At 36.7% G+C, this 20,140-nt stretch overlaps 2 protein-coding genes across 4 annotated transcripts in view; both read right to left on the reverse strand.

Annotated features, from left to right (window-relative positions):
• LOC117329822 (SUN domain-containing protein 1-like) overlaps positions 1–5,292 on the reverse strand; it is a 39,389-nt gene extending 34,097 nt beyond the window's left edge. Inside the window, exon 1 of one of the 2 annotated variants that reach the window (XM_033887989.1) lies at positions 5,119–5,292. Coding sequence is in view for 1 of the 2 variants with exons in the window: in XM_033887978.1 (XP_033743869.1) it covers positions 915–934 (20 nt within the window). In the remaining variant the exon portion in view is untranslated. Of the gene's footprint in view, positions 1–914; positions 1,315–5,118 lie in introns of those variants that run through there. The other variant, XM_033887978.1, reaches the window with a different exon arrangement.
• A 1,131-nt stretch (positions 5,293–6,423) lies between these two features.
• Positions 6,424–20,136, reverse strand: LOC117329840 (NADPH:adrenodoxin oxidoreductase, mitochondrial-like). Of its 2 annotated transcripts, XM_033888018.1 has the most exons (13): positions 20,003–20,136; positions 17,932–18,103; positions 17,664–17,759; positions 16,436–16,558; positions 15,850–15,894; positions 14,768–14,836; positions 14,523–14,624; positions 13,458–13,650; positions 12,983–13,170; positions 11,593–11,658; positions 11,161–11,269; positions 9,558–9,728; positions 6,424–7,303 (listed from the first exon to the last, which is right to left on the reverse strand). In XM_033888018.1, the coding sequence occupies exons 2-13, from the start codon at positions 18,097–18,099 to the stop codon at positions 7,167–7,169; spliced, it is 1,467 nt and encodes a 488-aa protein (XP_033743909.1). In that variant the 5' UTR covers positions 18,100–18,103; positions 20,003–20,136; the 3' UTR covers positions 6,424–7,166. The 2 variants fall into 2 exon arrangements, with proteins under 2 accessions (XP_033743909.1, XP_033743917.1); XM_033888026.1 differs by lacking the exon at positions 9,558–9,728.
• Between the last annotated feature and the right edge of the window lie 4 nt (positions 20,137–20,140).

Below are 20,140 nucleotides of genomic sequence, written 5' to 3' on the forward strand. Positions count from 1 at the left end.
ACGTTTGAGTATACTCTTCAGTGAGTCACTTCTCTCCAGGATATATGTTACAACTTAAACACAACATTCAAAACTCAACTCCTTATCTTACCAGACAAGTACTTCCTGGATGCTGCTGCATCCCATGAGTGGTGGGCAGCATATACCATGGATTCCTGGTACACCATATACATGTATCTTGTCTAATTAGAATACCTATTCTATCAGAGCCATGTCTTACTAGTGTAACTGATATAAAACAACTACTTTTTACACATACTGTAACCATACAGTATCAGATTTTTCTGTAATTTGTAAAAAAAAACAACAACCAAGAAATGAACTATCGACATCAAAATATATATTTGAAAAACAATAATTACACTTATCCCCCACCATGGCCAACAGTTCCCTTCATGTCACAGATACTGCTAGCATTTAGCATATTTAAAAATCCAATATTTCAATACTCATATAATTGCTACATTAGTACTGTGGTACACAAGAATAGTATATATAATAGGTTATATATAATTAACATTTCTAGATCTAGGAACATGAACCAAAACTTGTACAACAGATGTAAAATATCAGACATCTAAAAAAAATCAATTCATGATATATACCATCAAATTGATAAACATATTAACTAATGATTATGTTTTTTTTTTTTTTTAATTCTGCATCTGCAATAGGCGTGTGTATCTATGTTATACACGCACAATGTTCCACCTCTGATAGCAATACAGGTACATTCATAGACTACTAACGGACACTTTAACAGACATTTTCAAATTTGATGTATCCGCCCCGGGGGTCGATATACGTCAGGTGAAAAGGGGGCGTGGTCATTTCAAAAACTGAAAGCAGCGAAAGCCGTTGTTTGAAAGTTCCTTAGATATACCCAATAAAAATAAGCAAGCGGTAAAACTTACAAAATGTCCAATATACGCATTTTCACCGGCGGTCAGAATAATATCGGATGTCCTGGAGCGTAGCAGACATCAGCAGTGATTAGGTAAATCTGGAATGACCGGTGTTCCAGGGCACAGTATGTTTGTCACGGTTGAAGCAGGCTTCTGTGTATATAATGGGATAACCAACACACGGTTAATCCCTAGCCTTGTTTAGAAAACATTACACAACGATACACACTTATCAGTTGCCACACTCGTACGCAAACGCTGACACAACCGACAACTCATGTGCCAGATCACAGATGACGCCAGCCTGCAGGTCCATTATCAATATTCTCCCATCACCGATGTAAGCCGCGCTATGATTGGTCGGTATTTATAGAACGACTGTAAACATTGCCATGTGGACTTTCAATTGATCCAGGTAAATATCATTGCCATTTACATGCAAGTGTCAACTACTTTCCGAATATAAAGATTATATAGCTGGAAAACAAATGTATCTGATGGAAAACAAATTTAGCAGCTAAATAAACTGAACATATACTTATTGCAGACTAAATGTGTTTATTAAGGACTATTTCTGATAAATACAGATAAGAATAACTTAACAGGTATGGGTTTCATGTGGATTTTTTTTTATTTTCTACTTATAGTTTGTTAGGCATTTGGACTTCTCCACAACTTGCCCCAAGGGGATTATTATTTGAACTAGTCCTTATAATAGTCTTTTTAGCTAAGACTGAACTAAGTAGCAAAGTACTGATTGGGAGAAAGCTTTTAAATTTTAACACAAAGGTAAAAAATGAGGTGTTTTAATTCAATTCATTTGATTGACTTTAAGCTTTACAGCTCATCAGTACATATAACATATAAACAATACAATAAATTGGCGGTCACAGCAATATAGCAGTGACATAACAATATAGAGAATGGACATCTGTGAAATTTTTTTTTTAAAAGACCCCAACAAATGTATAGCAAGTTTTTCCTTAATTGTGTGGCATCATATACATATATTTACATAACATTGTTAAATCTTTAAAGTTAGTTGTACTAATTAATTGGATCATCTTAAATACTGATGGTTTTTTCCAGTAATAAGTCTTAATGCATCTTGATCTTAAGGCTTGAAAGTTTGGACAAATGAAGAGGAAGTGATATTCATCTTCTATGTCACCAGAGTGACAAACTTTACACAAACGTTCATTTCTTGCAATATTTTGATATCGACCAGTTTCAATGTACAGAGTATGTGCAATGGAAAGCATCAGAAGATGATTTTATAATAGATCCTACAGGGATCTTAGTACACACCATTGAATGATTTTTATTGGTTCTATATAAAACTGATCTTTTCTCTACTTTCATGATTTTAAAACAAGGAGAACCTACAAGGGTTGTTTATGGATGGATGGAGGACAGACCTTGGACACACAGAGATTTGATTATAGCCCACCATTTGTTGATAAGATGGTTGACTTAAAATGTTAATTTTTACCATTTCATGTGGAAAAAATTGTACATGTAGTTCAGTCACTTTCATTTTCTTTCTATTTTGAAGTTACACCAGTAAATCCAAAAATTCAGGGAGTTTCCACAATCTTCCTTTTTCATACCATACAGTGAGTAACTAGTACATGTAGATATCTTACTAATAGGTAGGTTAATAAGATGTCCTCGATGATCAACCACCAGAAAAAATTGATTGGTACCAATATAGCATACAGCATGAAACTGCACCCCTGGTATATATAGTAAAACAATTATTATTTAATAAGAGAAAGGCATATAGATAGTTTGCTACATTAGTTTGACAGGTTTAGTTTTAACCTCCCTTGATGTAGTCCCAGGGAGGTATAGTCAATACCGGGTCACATTTTTTTGGCAGAGTTTGTCTTTTGTCAACAATTTGAGCTTTCCTAGTACATACAAAAACAATCAATTAAAATACAATGAAAGATATTATTCTAAGCTCAAGTTGAGAAGTTTGTGGTGACATTAACTTAATTCATTAGTGAGTAATTAGGAAATGCTTTTATTTGTGTTACTATGGACACTACTCTACATATTGTTGTTAGGGGCCCATAGATGGGGTAAGCTACAGAGGAAAGTGTCCCCTGTATTAATAACATCTCGGGTCACACGCACTTGACAGTGGAGTTAGGATTTGTCCCTCATTAATTGTGTCAGTTTCCATGTGCGAAAATATTCCATGATATTTTGGCCGTGTTATCTGTCACCTGCATTTATACACAAAACTTAGAAACACAAATGTCAAAGGAAGACATAATATGTAAATATAAATACATACAACACTTGATGATAATCTACTAGATTGATGTCGGTAACAGACTGTTTAATGTTTCACATATGTGATGTGGTCCTTTGTAATTTATAATATATACAGTGGTATCTACATCTAATCAATTTGTATCCCTGACAATGCACATGATATAGGACCACACTATTAATTTCTGTGGTATCAAATCAATTACATGTCTATCAGACGTGCTCTGTCTGGGAATAAGATGTGACATCACAGGATCAACAACAGTGTTTATGATATCTTGTGTTATTTATCAGATAACTCGAATCAATTATCGCCTAGCCAGAGACATTTTATAAATACATATTTATTTGCAGCTTATTACATAATCATTACACCAATTAAATAATACTCTAGCTGTCATGATCATCAGGGACAAATCATCTGTTGATTTTGAAATTAAAGTATAAAAATAAACAATTGTTAATCTTAAACCAGTGCCATTGGAAGATTTCACTAGTTCCAGAATGAGAATAAATGATTATGAACAATAAAATAATAGGTCTGTAACCAACTGTCCATCAACATTTGCTTGTCAGAAAAATCAAAGCTTTGTCGTCGAAATATCCTGTCTAGGGAGGTGTGTTGCCATTGGTGTAGCGGAACTGGACTGGGAAGAACGTCGGCGACCAGGTAGCATAATTGCTAGAGCATCCCTCTAGTGTTCGGAGGTCCCAGGTTTGAACCCCCTTCTGGTTGCTACATTTTCTCTTTTTCCTGTTACATAATTGGTGAGCTTGCCAAACCTTATTTAAAGCATTAGGAGTATGTTTAGCAAGGGTATATCCAAACTTGTGGTCTTCGGGGGTGAAGACTTGAAAAAGGGAGGGAGGAATGTAGAAGAACTTGACTGGGTTGATCATCGGCTACCAGGTAGCTCAATTGGCAGAGCATCAGTCTATTGCAGAGCATCCGGCTAGCGTTTGAAGGTCCCAGGTTCGAATCCTGGACTGGCAGTGCATATTTCCTTTGTCATATGATGCCAAACTAAATACCCACGGAGGTTGTATAGGTCTCGTGTGTGTCTTCGGGGTCGAAGACTTTGTTGAAGGAGAGAAGAATGTAGAGGAACTGTATTGGGATGAACGCCAGCAACCAGGTAGCTCAATTGGTAGAGCATCCAGCTAGTGTTCAGAGGTCCCGGGTTCAAACTCTGGTTTGGCTGTGCATTTTTCCTCTCTTATTACACATGTATGATGCTCTGCTTATAGAGACCAATGTGAGAGGTCCCTTTTCGAGCCTCGGGTCAGGAAGAATCTCTTTTGTTTTTGAAAACTCCTTTAATTTCCTTAGATCCTTTTACTGGGGGCATATACATGTTCTTAATGCAATTATGTCTTTAATAATCATACTACTTGCTTTGATTAGTAAATTTAAGAAGCTGGTGACATGTGTGTAAAGGGAGATAACTCGAGAACAATTTCCTGAATGTTTAAATATAAGTTAGTTTTGTGTAAAATGCCGTATTTGTTGGTATGACTAGATATCGGGTAGTACAGTAGTAGTATCGGGTAGTATATAAACAGTATAGTATATATGTATCAAACGCCAAAAACACTGATAAACACGCTTGAATGATCAAAGTCCCAAGTCATACAAATTCACTGTTGGCATAGCTACTGTACTGTACTGTGATGAGAAATGAAATTCAAGTCATATTCTTTACATTGGTATTGTATTTAATGGTACCGTGCTAACCCGGGCATACTAATTTGCTATTACAATAGACAAGCAGCCTTACAGTACAGTAACGTTAGTTGTTAATCAACTGATCAAACTTTGCCGATTCTACGTGGAACTCACTGGAAGTTTGTCTGTTTAATTTTGTAGTTAATAAAGTATATGTGACTTTAGTCCATTACTTCATTGTTGAGCTCACTTTAAGCATCTCACCTTATAAGTTATCTTTAAACGATACTTCCATCTTCAGCATCGTCAAGTGCTATCATGTAAAAATAAACAACTTTGCAGACGTTTCACCTCTTGAACAACGCGCCTGCACCCGGAACATCTCCAAAATAATTCCGAATAATTCAAGGGGAGTAACTTTGTAAAATTGTGGTCTCACGCCACTAAATTAATAGAAATAATACGTTGTAGATAAGCATATCCCACTTGAAATAATTCCGAAATGCACGCTACTCTAATAATTGAAACTTACACAGGGGGAGGGTTCCATTCACTTCTCCATTCATTATTGAACATTGTTGGCACAGAATATGCTCCCGACATATAGTACAGGTAATCATTTTTGAGTTAATTAGGAGTTAACAATTATGTCATTAAAGCTCGACACTCAAAAAAATGATAAATTCTGTTGACTCGCAATGTATTTCTTGAAATTCAAAGAAAAAAAGTAAAGCCTTATACAGAAGTTTGATGTTTTATTGAATATGTATTGAAAGATCAAGTAAACTAATTCTGCAAGACTTCTCTTCTCCTCTGCTCCTAAGTTTGAAGACTATATCAGAAATCATTTAATAATATATAAAATAATATAAGTCGTTTATATCAATTTAGCCAAATTGACCACTTTTGGCCCCACCCCTCAGGCCCGTTAAAGGTCAGCCCCACCATTTCATTGTACAATTTTGAATCCCCACCCCTGATAACACAGCTACCAGTCAAATATGAGCCATATCCATTACTTAGTTTCAGTTTTATATCAATATACAAAATGTAGCCAAATTGACACCTTTTGGACCAACCCCTGAGGCCCCTGGGGAGTCAACCTCACAATCTGTACACGTTTGAATGTCAACAACCTAGAAATGCTTCATGAAAATTTTGTTTAATTCCAATCAGCAGTTATGAAGAAGTCAATTGTTGATGGATCGACAGATGCCACAGTATGGCATAAGCTTACCTAGGTCCTTTGAATGAGGTGACCTGGAAAAGGATTACTTTTTCTGCCGCTATTGGGCCCTATCTCTTTGCCCCTCTGGGATGGGGGTCAAACACTACATTTATACAAACCTGAATCCACATCAACACAGTGTGTTGCAGACCAAATCTGATCAAACTCCTTTCACCTGAACAATTACCTTTAGACTAGGTGAGCTAAAAATATTGCTTATGGAATTACCTAAAATAACAGGATTATTGGCACCCTTATTTTTGGAAATGTCATCTATCTATCATCTATCAGAAAAAAAAACCAACTCTCAATTATAAAAAAACATTCTTGTAAGTCGTGTAAATTTTTAACAATAATTTATTTACTTGTACATCCTCACAAACAATAACAAATTCACTTCAACAATATCAATCTTCTCTTTTCCAAATTTCCAAATTGTTACCGGTATGTTACACACATGCATTTAAATTCCTTTCAGAGTATAAATTATTCTTCCTCACAGTTTTCATACTAGGATCTTCAAGGTTAATTTGTAAGTACTAAAGCAAGAAACTTTCCTCAATTACTCATAACAGAAATGGTGCACTTCTCAAAAACAGTGTAGCATGAAATACAAAATGATGTTCACTTCCAATACTACACATGTACAGCATATGATCAGATTTCCTGTTTCAGCTTCAGCTTTAGTCTGTAAGATTTTACTGATTATGGTTCTAAGTTTTAGTGAAGCCACAGAGTGATTATCCCCCATAGCTGGAACTTTACCTGACATTATAGAATGACAGGAAAATGATTGTTTTGTATAGTATAGTATAGATAAATATGTACCATACTACATCCATTTATGAACCAATTAAGATTCTTTATCCCACTATTTCCTTGGTTGTATAAAACTATTTTGTAATATCACTGATTAAATTTAATACATTCATTACTGTCTATGATTAATTGGTTATCTGTTGAAGATATTTAGTAAATTACATTATTGATGTAGTTTGTTTTTAATTCTATTTCTTGGCTCTGTAAAGCAGTTTTGTAGAATTTAGATTGGAATAACAAATGGTGATTTTCCATCATTAAGTACCTATTCACATGAAGAAGCAATTTTTAACATAGAGTCAATGTTTACTAATTTCTCTCTTGGTTTTCCACATTCTTTCCCTTTCTTGACTTCTGCTTCATCGATCTTCTTCCAGTCAGAAAAATGAACAACCTGAACTCCTGCAATGAAAACCACAAACATTCAACGCAGGAATAGACCCATACAAGGTTACTTTCACGTGATCATTGTCAGTACTTTATCAACCTCTACTAAGACTTGTTTGAAGCCAGAGAGTCGGGTTTTGTCATTATAAGTATAAATAGAATGTGTTCGGTATGGTGGTTTGGTTTCGTGTTCTTGTCTCCGTCTAAATAATGTATATCAATTTGTTGTCCTTGTAAAAGCGAGCTGTACATGTATTATAAAGTGTGTAAGATGAGTGTCAGCATCAGTTTTTTTTTTTTTTTTTTTTTTTATATAGTTTTTTGTTATATGCGAATGTGTGTCCATTTAAATGAGTGTAAAAGAGAGAAAAACATGTTTAATGGAAAAATATAATTTCTGCAAGCTGAAAGTCGAAAACAAATATATATTCTCAGTTCTGAGTGCAAAGAAAGAAAAAAAAAAAAAAAGACTTGTTTGTGATTGCTTCAAAATTATCATATATCTGAAGATAATTTGGCCAGGTTTCTTGACAAAATGTTATCTTGTTGAAATTATATACTGTAGTTATTGTTCTCAAGTATAATGATATTTTATATTGGAAATTTTCTTCACCACTGTGATTATCAAGTCACAACCAATACTCAATATCAATAAGAAATATATCTGTAAGCCAGAAATACTGTAGCACAGAATAACCCTTGCTCCTATGTAAAGGTAGTTTCATTGTCAGAACATTTCCTACAAGTATATACGTAGTACTTAAGTGACTTATTGTACAGAGGTGCATGTACAATGTCCTGCTGAAAGATTTTTCAAAATTCATCTACAGGGGCGTCGCTTCCTATATGCGGGTACGCACGTGCATACACGTAATTTTCAACAAAAACAAACAGCATACACGTAATTTTCAACAAAAACAAACAAACAAAGTCCTGAAGCTTTGATTGTCATTGTTTTTTTTTTTTTTTTTTGTATTTTTGTTTTTAGAATACCAAGTATTGAGAAAGTAAACACGTAGACATAATTTGAAAATGAAGAAAGCGGCAGGTACTAGCTAAAAGATAAAAAGCTTTTTAAAGCTAGTCAAAGAGATTTTCTTTGTGTTTCTGACACAGTGGTAAAGGTAACATTTGTTTGGATCCTGTTATGGACATAGCCCCCACTCCAGCAGCAAGTAGCTTCAAGCCTAATCCGAAAATACCAGAATACCCAGACATAGTGCGATTGGGGAAAGAATAACTGCTAATAACTAATAATGACACCATTAAGTTGTCCCTGATGACAAACACATGGATAATAAGTTAACAATGCAACTGTGTGAAAATATTCTTCTTCTTGAGATATTGTCAGATTTTGCTGCAATTTGGTATCTAGATACATCATAGGACACCGGTCACTCTCGTAACCTCACTTTCACATTTTAACAAAATGGTCGTCCTTTATGAGGCTCAGATTTGTTGAAATTTAAATATTATTTGATATTGTTGAAAATTGGTGTTAGTGGTTTTGAGGGATGGCGAAAACAGCAGTTCGACTGCGGGGTCATTTGGGGGACTTCTGTAAAGTTTCCCATTACAATAAGTAATTGTTCTTTATTTTATTTTACCAGAAAATTGGCACTAGAACACATTAAAGCGCTCGAAAGGCCTATACAAAATTATCTCCTGGATAACCCCCCCCCCTTCTCAGCACCACATCTGCGTACACATCAAAACAGGTCTAGCTACGCCACTGATCTAGCTAAGCTATGTTTTCATACTGTTTAATATTCATAGGTATCATCATTCAGGTGAGAATTTATGTCTTCCTTTCTATTCAATGTATGAATTTTGTTCCAGTTTCCTTAAAGTGGCTTTGGTGATACATGTAACAAAAGTTTACCATTCAGGTTAATATTGACAACAATTAATCTCAGTGGTGACATGGAACTTTACCTACTACTGGCAAGAAACCAAAACAAACGATGACAATGAAGCAGAATGAAGCAGAATGAGGCAGAATGTGGTGGATTAGCACAGACTTGAAAATTGGCAGGGAAATAAAAATGAACAAAGGGCAATAACTCTGCACAGACTTGGACAAGAGACTCCACCATTCACAGATGGACTGATTATGAAATATTCCTGGCACAAGTTTAACGATTGCCATTATAGCAAATTAACAAGGCTCATTTCAGAATGTGACACTTGACCATCCCAAGAAACGTGGGTGGGCTTATTACCAGTCATGAACTTATTATTGGATACATACAGGGTTGGCAGTGTTTACCTAATTTCTGTAATTGAGGCAGAATGTCATCCTTGCCCAGTTTCCCAGACACTTCCAGCACACCATTGGATAGGTCCTGGATGATTGTCTTGCCTGTGTCAAACCCGTTGGTCATTGTAGTGAGGATGACACCTACAGGACCCGTGTTAACCCACCCACTACAGTAAACACCTACAAATACAAAACATAACTACGCATCTACATATAAGTATACATATTACTAACAGCCTATCAAACAATACCTCACCAGTGAGTCTGTACGAGACAATTTCTCACATACTTCACACGGTTATCCGGCAGTTGCTAGGGAAAAGATAAATCGATCTCACACAAGGGGGTAAAGACAGCTGGCACGCTCTACATGACGCTGCTCACAATAACGTAACATCATCATTTTATGTTGAGTAACCAGATCATAAATGTACCAAGGAGAATTGTAGGCCTAGATGGTGCAATGAAAAACTTTCATAAAAACTTACATTTGCTTGCAAGTATGTGAAAAAAATAATCAAACATTCGGCAAGCCTCGAGCTGACTGGCCAAACTCTTAAACTCGGGTTGAGATATCCCTGTCCACGGAACAGACCCATGTTAGATCTAATCTCACTCAATGTTTACCACAATGAGACCACTCCTTTTCCATGTAACTAACCGTGGCAACCATTCATGTGTATAACTGACCACTTTTTTCTGTATACCATCTTACCAGTGTCAATTCACAGGCGTCTGCATTTTGGTTAGCATTTACAGGAAAAGATATTAGCCTTTACTCCTACTATTTCAACAAGTGAAGATCGGAAAATGCATCGACTGTGGATCAGAAGTAGGCTATCAATCTTATAGCTGTTTTAAAACGGACAGTCTGATTGGTTGACAATCATAGTGAGTATTGTTTACAGAGCTGTTGGCCATTGCAAAACAGCTCTAAAGTATATAGCCTACTTCTATTCTATAGTCTATGCATCGTCAACTATCATTAGCGCTTTTAGTCCATTTTCTCATTTTCAAATCATTTTCACACGACTAAAGAATAACCTGCATTGAAATTCAAGGATTCTAAGTTTGTGTGCATTTGATATTTCAGTCAGATTAAACTTTAATAAAGTAAATTTCATGGACATTTCAAGTGTTACACCTTGTTGATATAGTAGGAGTAGGGGCTAACTTTTTTTCCCATGAATACTATCCAGATGCCTGTGGTCAAAACTTCTTCTGTGTAAAAGACACCACACTCCTTCCTCTGTATAAACACCAACCATTTCCTGTGTAAGAGAGACTACTTCTCTCTCCTCACCCTAAGATACCTCTAATTTCTCCATATTAACTCACCAGTGCTAACCCTTCCCTGTGTATGAGAGACCCTCCTGTATGAATATCAACTCACCAGTACCAACCCTCCCTGTCTGTGAGAGACCACTCCTCTCCCAATGTAACTCACCAGTGCCAACCCTCCCCTGTCTGTGAGAGACCACTCCTCTCCCCATGTAACTCACCAGTACCAACCCTCCCCTGTCTGTGAGAGACCACTCCTCTCCCAATGTAACTCACCAGTACCAACCCTCCCCTGTCTGTGAGAGACCACTCCTCTCCCAATGTAACTCACCAGCAAGCCCCTTCACTCTCCCCTGTGAATGAGAGACCACTCCTTTCTGCATGTTAAAAGGAATATCCTTGTCAATAGACACACTCTGGTAACCAATACTCCTCAGCACCTGAAAAACCAGACAAGGGAGCTGATAAACTAGACAAGGGAGCTGATAAACCAGACAAGGGAGCTGATAAACTGATGAGGTAAAAAATTACTAAAAGACCAAATAACATAGAAACACAAATGACGAAGAAAGACAATTTTATGACTTGTACCCTCAATAGGGATTGAAACTCACATTCTACAGCACTAAATTGTTCAGCATGAAATATCTCAACTGATACCATTTAGAATTTACAGTTTAGATTCTAAAACAAAGGGATTATAAGAAGTTTATAATAAGGAGAAGCAGTTTAACACACTACCAATGATCGATGATTTTCTCACCAGACCACAGTCAATATCTTCTGTTTCCTCTGTGACAACTGCTGTCTTTATGACAGGGTCTTCTCCCTGTCAATATGAAAGGTTATGTATAAATTGTGTGCCATATGTCTGTAAGGACATGGGTGTTCCTCTCTATCAGGTCCTCTCCCTGTCAAAGTCAGAAGAAGGACAGTGTCTCTCTCTATAAGGTCCTGTCCCTTCAGAGTCAGAAGAAGGACAGTGTCCCTCTCTATAAGGTCCTGTTCCTTCAGAGTCACAGGAAGGACAGTGTCCCTCTCTATAAGGTCCTGTCCCTTCAGAGTCTGAGAAAGGACAGTGTCCCTCTCTATAAGGTCCTGTCCCTTCAGAGTCAGAGGAAGGACAGTGTCCCTCTCTATCAGGTCTGGTCCCTGTCAGTCAGAGGAAGGACAGTTTCCTTCTCTATAAGGTCCTCTCCCTGTCAGTCAGAGGAAAGACAGTGTCCCTCTCTATAAGGTCCTCTCCCTGTCAGTCAGAGGAACGGCAGTGTCCCTCTCTATCAGGTCCTGTCCCTTCAGAGTCAGAGGAAGGACAGTGTCCCTCTCTATCAAGTCCCGTCCCTGTCAGTCAGAGGAAGGACAGTGTCCCTCTCTATCAGGTCTGGTCCCTGTCAGTCAGAGGAAGGACAGTTTCCCTCTCTATAAGGTCCTCTCCCTGTCAGTCAGAGGAAGGACAGTGTCCCTCTCTATCAGGTCTGGTCCCTGTCAGTCAGAGGAAGGACAGTTTCCCTCTCTATAAGGTCCTCTCCCTGTCAGTCAGAGGAAGGACAGTGTCCCTCTCTATCAGGTCTGGTCCCTGTCAGTCAGAGGAAGGACAGTGTCCCTCTTTATCAAGTTTGGTCCCTGTCAATCAGAGGAAGGACAGTGTCCCTCTCTATCAAGTTTGGTCCCTGTCAGTCAGAGGAAGGACAGTTTCCCTCTCTATAAGGTCCTCTCCCTGTCAGTCAGAGGAAGGACAGTGTCCCTCTCTATCAAGTCCTCTCCCTGTCAGAGTCAGAGGAAGGACAGTGTCCCCCTCTATAAAGTCCTCTCCCTGTCAGAGTCAGAGGAAGGACAGTGTCCCTCTCTACTATGTCCTGTCCCTGTCAATTCAGAAGCAGGACAGTTTCCCTCTCTATAAGGTCGACCCTCTCCTTGTCAGAGTCAGAGGTTATAGTGACATAATACTAGTACATCTGTATATCAACCTAGGAAGGATACATCTTAACATTTATAAACAAACAAACCTTAACTCTAGTGATTACAATTTTAACTCGGTGACCTGAGCTCCATTCAATTATACAAAAGTACAGGTATCAGTGTACATAAGTGATTACTATAAGTGGAATACTTTATCCTTGTCACAAATAATTCAAAATCACAGGTAGACATACCTCAAGCCTATTGATGGCAAATTTAACCCCTGTAGCCTTAGTTTCCCCATAAATATGTACTGGACTCCTCAGGAAATCAAGCCTCCATTCCCGCTTGGCACCTGCCCATAATTTCTTATCTGTAGGTGTGGGTTCAAGTGCTGTTTTGTACAGAAGCTCTGTCAATCGTTTCCTTGGGCGTGGCAGATCTTTGCAACAAAATATGATATCAATGTTTTTGATTAGATCATTGTAGGCTTCATTCCTCATGAAACATAAAATAAAAACAACATACTAATTCCAGTTAAGCATTCTTAGTAGTTTATATTCACCTTTGAATAAGTAGTTTATATTCACCTTTGAAGCATATTCAAGTGTCAAACAAGTACACTCATACCTGTGTCATAGTAAGAGAAATCTTACTTTCATGGGAAAATGGAGTAACCTCACTTTAACATGTCAATTATGTTAATACCAACTTGTATGAACTTCATACCTGGTAGGAGATCGTTGAGTTTCAGGTAATCTTTTGGGTTGAGATTTGGTTTACACTCAGGAATTTTAATCATTTCACGTAGCTCTTTGATAGTGAAGGCTACTTGTAGTGGTCCCCGCCTTCCAACCAACAAAACTTCTTTTACACAGCTTTGTGACAGAGCATCTAAAGCATGCTGGGATATATCTGTTTTCTACAAGGTAATAATAATCTTACAACAAGTATTTCATTTAAAAGAAATGCATATTTGTTGGCATCCTCAAAATATTTGGTTCATACGAGGACAGATGTCTGTGGATGGGTTGCAACAGCTAGGCTAACAGATCTATTTTGGACTATTCAAATTTCAAGAAACAGACTGCTGCTACAGTAGTTATCTTAAATGAATGACATTGTAACAGAAAATATCAGAAATAAGATCTTACTTATAGTAAAAGGCACAACATGAGCCCTAGTCTGACATATATACAAAACTTAGTAAAAAAACAATTGAAGGCTTTAGGTACACCCCTGGAAAAGCTTCCAAATACATGAAGTAAATTTTGCATTTCTTATTATTGTATATGTCTCCATTGTAATAGAGAAGAAGCAAAACTAAATCATGCCAATAACAAAAGTTACAGCTAAAGTACTAGCCAGATATGTGTACAAATTTTGTAGAGATAGTTGAAAAGCTTTCAAATTAATTATAGCCCAAACCTCTGTAGAAAGATGCACTGATAGCTGAACTGACTAACAGAGCCCAATTTATATCAACTGAAAATGTGTTTGGCAGGGACAAAGTTCAAACTAGATATTGTAACAACCAGCATCATTAAGAAGTAGGTGTCTATGTAAAAATCAGTGTGTTCCTTCACTGCGAGCATGGATACTGAAAGGTACCAAGGGATGTTGAGGTGGGATTCAAGTACATGTAATAAAATTGAAAATATGAAAGGAGTTATAGTGAACTTTCCATAGTATCAGGAGTGTATATTACCTTAGGTATATCTACAGGTGTGAGGAGGATCCTGGTTACATACCTTAAGTATATCTACAGGTGTGAGGAGGATCCTGGTTACATACCTTAAGTATATCTACAGGTGTGAGGAGGATTCTGGCCACATCTAAAGCCACATTTCCATGTCCAAGTATGACTGCTCTCTCTGCACTCAGATCCACCTTCAACTACACCATAACATTAACTTTTTACTAGATCCTTGTCAATCTTGTGACTCCTTCCTCTCTGATTAAATCTATTTAAAATCAAGCTATTTATGAAAGTGTCTCAGTCCTAGTTTATCGTAAGGAGCTGTTAAAACTATACTTACATCCTTATCCTGGGGAAGTCCGTTGAACCATCCCACAAACGACCGTGCCGATATAACATTGTTTAGTTCCTGTAATAAATATCATTATGTAACCCTGGTAAATACATGACTTGAATATCTTTCTCAAAAATGTTTAGAAACTCACAGTTGAAAAAATTAGTGAACTGATATGTTTATGTGTGGTGACATGTATAGTCAGTTATGTAAAAAATCACCAACGTTTCAGTATGTGTGTTTTCTATCCACATGACATTACTGAATACAATGTAGTTGAAACAGCTACAAAGTGCTGGATCCCCACCCCTTTCACTATGGCAGTTCTGATATTAGTCAGCCCATATCAGATTTTTAAAAGGTTGATAAAACATTCTGATATAATACTTTAGTCAATTTGACCGATTTTGGGTCTGCCTATCAGTGTGTTGGGTTCAGTCAGGCCCAATATATGCATAACATAATGTAGTTCTCATCAAGTTTTGATTATTTCAAGCAGCAAATTAATGATGCTCAAAATAAAGTGATTTTCCCAAATAAACTATCAAGGTACATAGTGAATTTTCCCCCTTCCCCAGGGGAAAACATAAGACCCCGGGGTCATGAAATTCACAATTTTGGTCAAACATCTTAAGACCTTCCATCTATAAAGGGTATTTGAATCTGCCATATCTGGATCTTCAGAAAAAGATTTTTGCCAAAACATCAATCAGATTGCCAACCCTCATAATAATTCTGAATTCACAATTTCAGTTAACATTTAGCCATGGAAGACTGCTGTAAAATTTCATTGAAATTGGTTCCTGGGTTTCTGAGAAGTCAAAAATATTAATTGTTTATGTACGTACAATGCATGACAATGGACAAAAGGCAATTAGGTCACATGAGACTTTGCCTCAGTTCCCCAGATAGTTGGCCTGATAAAACCTAAACACATTGGTCTATAACAGAACAGGGGGCTTTATTTAAGACAGACATATGAACTGCTTGAGTAAAATAAGGCAACACATTCTCGCCATAATCACTTAACTTTAAAAGATAACGGTAAAGCTGTTTAAAATATATACATATGTATGATAATCAGTTACCTCCCCTGGGATACCTAGTGTCCTGTCATCATCAGCACCATATGCCTGGAATAGAGACAGTAAATATTATTCATATCTAAACTAAATCTTCTTACATTTCATTAAGTCAAGTTTACAGATGTACACAGGTATCACACTCATGTTAACAGGTGTACATATAGGCATTACTCATGTTTACAGGTGTACACAGGTATCACACTCATGTTAACAGGTGTACATATAGGCATTACTCATGTTTACAGGTGTACATACAGGTATCATACTTGTGTTTACAGGTGTACATACAGGTATCATACTCGTGTTTACAGGTGTACATACAGGTATCATACTCGTGTTTACAGGTGTACATACAGGTATCATACTCGTGTTTACAGGTGTACATACAGGTATCATACTCGTGTTTACAGGTGTACATACAGGTATCATACCCATGTTTACAGGGGTACATACAGGTATCATACTCGTGTTTACAGGTGTACATACAGGTATCATACCCATGTTTACAGGTGTACATACAGGTATCATACTCATGTTTACAGGTGTACATACAGGTATCATACTCGTGTTTACAGGTGTACATACTTACCAGCACCACAGCTGAATATGCTTTTCTTAGCTGTTGTAGAGTTACATCCCTTCCTACCTCTACATTGCCTATGAAGGAACACCTTTCAGACTGTGCTGTTTTAGTAAAGGTATTGATCACATTCTGTAAAGAAAAGGAGCAAAGATCATATGTTTCTAAAGCACTAGCTTTGTGGTAAAACAAAGATGATCTATGGGACCAACTGAAATATGCAATATATTCAGTGAAGTCTACGATTACACCACAGCGATCATAAACAATATATTCAGTGTAGTCAATGATTACACCCCAACAATTTTATGGAATATATTCATTGTAGTCAACGGTCACACCAGATCAGTATGTAAAAACATCCTATACTGTATAGAGGCTTGGCAAAGTGTAGACAATGCAGATAGGGGTGACGCACTGTCACTCATCACCTTGGGAACAAGTCAACATATAAGTGCAATCAATAATTGCTATAACACAACTCCTGGACCTCTAATGAATGCGTAAACCAAATTAGAAGGGTGTGAGGTGCATACTTTTGGACTTACCCCCAAAACTTAAAAAAACGAGTTTTGGTGCCAAAAAAGTTAAGTCCACAAAATGGTAAAATGCGAACAAAATCACAATTCTTTTCTGCATGATTTTGCCATAACATCACTCCTAGACCTCTAATGAATGTATAAACCAAATAAGAAGGGTGTGAGGTGTATACTTTTGGATTTACAAGCTTTCCAAAAACTGATCCCAAAAACTTTAAAGTGGGTTTTGGTGCCAAAATAATGAAGTCCACAAAATGGTAAAATGCGAAAAAGTCACAAATTATTTCTGTTACTTGTAACCGGTGAGCTAATTAAAACGACACCTTGGAGAAGTCAGCTCATCACCTATATTCACAACTGTATCTTTGAAGTGTAGAAGAGAAAATAGATGAACATATTTGCAAGCTTGACTATAAGATGCTGAATCAAACTGCATCATTAAAACAATGCAAATATTTTCAGTGTACAGGCTACGTCCACACTATGGTCAACTACTTTTCAGTTATCCCACTTTGTTTCAACTCCCACAAATGACCCGATAAACTTAACCTTCATTACGACAGCAGACAGAATCGTAGTAAAATAGTATTTCCCCGACAACCGGTAAGTTGTACAGAGGCATAAAAACTACTGAATTTTGTAACTCATTTCAAAATTCATATACATGTTCTTTGTTAAAAAGTTTAAATGCAAGTTACCTTGACCTCAGGGTGATCTGGAGCTACACCAAATCGTACTAGTCCAAATGGTACAGGTAACTTCTCATAGATGTCTACTACAATGTCAGGGTTGCCCTGCCAGATAAAAAGTCATTAAAGTCAGATACATTGACAAACATATTTCAACTGTTAGTTATTTCTTTACTTGGACTACTGCATTCTTACAGCTAGGGGAAAACCCTAGCAATTTATTATACATGTAGAATTTATAAATCTGAAGATGACGAAATTAAATGCCACAACTTACCTTGAGGAGTTGTTGGGCTGTATAAAACCCTGCAGGGCCACTTCCAACAACACACACATGGGGGACAGATGATGTGGGGACAGTCACACACTGACGGATATGCTGCTTCAAAAACTGATTCAGATGACGTTTACACAAGCGGGGGATTGCTATCACCTTTGGAAACATCAGGCTGCAAATAAAAAAAACTCAAATATCAAAATTCCTTTCTTATTCCTAAGTGAAACCTTTTGTACACATGCATACCAAAGTAATTTTTCAGCTGAATTGCTGAATAATCTGTCATTTTCCTTTTTCTTTTATTTTAGACTGAAGCAAAGAGCGCCCAAAGGACTTTCATCACTCACTACTACCAATGCAACTTGAAAGTTGATCCAGATTTATTAGGATGGTATATACAGTAAGCTGAAACGCCCCCATTCCATTATGAAAATAAGCTAAACTAATTCCTGTTAACATATTTTGTCCCCTTCATCTTAGCATGCTGCTAGCACAAAAGCATGACCCTAGCTGAGCATCTTGGTTATGAAAGTAGGTCAAGATCATTCATCTGAATAAATATGCCTAAAATACCTAGCATGCTACTTGGCTCAATTTCATGAAACTGCCTTTTGAAAATTGCAAAGATGCTGTTTATAAGATAATATGAACTGTTTCGCAGTTCATTAAATTTGTCTCAAGTGCAACTCATTCATTACCCCATGAAATCAACCAGAGCAACATTCAATCCTTAATTGAATCAGGATGCAATTGTGTTATGGTAATCATTATCCACTATTCACAATTCAAAAGATAAAATTAGAAGTTCAAATTCTCAGATGGTATTAATAGTGTAAAGTGAGTAACTTTTGGTATTGCATATAAATATACAACAGCCTATTTTTGCTTTGAGTTGATCAAAAATCATTCTTGTGAGAAATGTAGCATCTTTATTTACATTTTATTTTACACAAATTACATTTTCAGATTTATAAACACCAATTAAACATGTACAAAGTAATTCCTCCTGATACAATGCAATTGAAATTAATAACTTGCCTGAATGTGATAGTTAGACTAGGGTATTCAAGCAAACAAAATTCAAATGAGTGCATCAGTCTCCAATTCATATTTGCACCCGATTAGAATATAAACTATTTAAGACAATTAAACAAAACGTTTGTAAAGACAGGATTTTATTAAACCATACTACAAATTCAAATTATCAGACTTATTGTTTCCTGATATCTAAAATGATAAGCTTTCACTTTTGAAAATTTTGTCACCAGTCCACTTTGTGCAAGTTAGGTGAACCACTCCTTTTTCCATTTGTTATCCATGTTCAAAAGTTATCAGGAGTAAGACTGCTGATAGCTAGACACGGTACGACGATTTACCCAAAAACACCCAAAACTACCCAAAAACCACCCAAAAAACACCATAAACCTACCCAAAAACACCCTTAAATGTCGAGATAATCACATTATCACATTAAAATTAAAAATAAATGCCATGCATGTATCTCGACCTTTACAGGTGTTTTTGGGTAGGTTTATGGTGTTTTTGGGTGGTTTTGGGTAGTTTTGGGTGTTTTTGGGTAAATCGTCGCGCCCGCTGGACAGACAGTCATTATTACAATTAATAAATAGGCAATAGTAAAAAAAAAGATAGAATGACTAGGAGATTTGAGAGATCTGGGAAAATAATAGAGTATTAGGCTTAATGTTAGCAGAGACGTCTATACCACATGATGTGTACGTCTCTGTTGTTTGCAAGAAATATTACACAGAAAATCTGGTTCGCACCTCCACATGTATTACAGTCAACGATGTAATATCATCGGTGACATTATCTAGTCTTTCAAGATCAAATATATTTATTCATTTGTTTCGATGCCTTCATGAGGTTAAAGACGTTCAAAATGTCTCTTAAATCTAAATAATTAATATCCATCTGGAATATTTGGTTATCTGATAGCTAACGTTAGAACATCATGTATCAAAACGTTTATCTTGAATCTGTCCAAATGCAGAACAAAACTTTTCCATACAACTTGACATGCGGATTTAACTGTCGCATTTTTAAAGCTTACATTTGTTAGATAGTAAGAGACACCAAATAGGGAATGATATGTAGTGTACTCGATGACGTAATGGCCAGTCAGGAGTAGGATGCTGAGTTATAAGACCTCTGGTTTCAGACAACACACCTTCTGAATGGCCTTGAACTC

This window comes from Pecten maximus, chromosome 1, assembly GCF_902652985.1.
Source record: "Pecten maximus chromosome 1, xPecMax1.1, whole genome shotgun sequence".
NCBI classification, from domain to species: domain Eukaryota; kingdom Metazoa; phylum Mollusca; class Bivalvia; order Pectinida; family Pectinidae; genus Pecten; species Pecten maximus.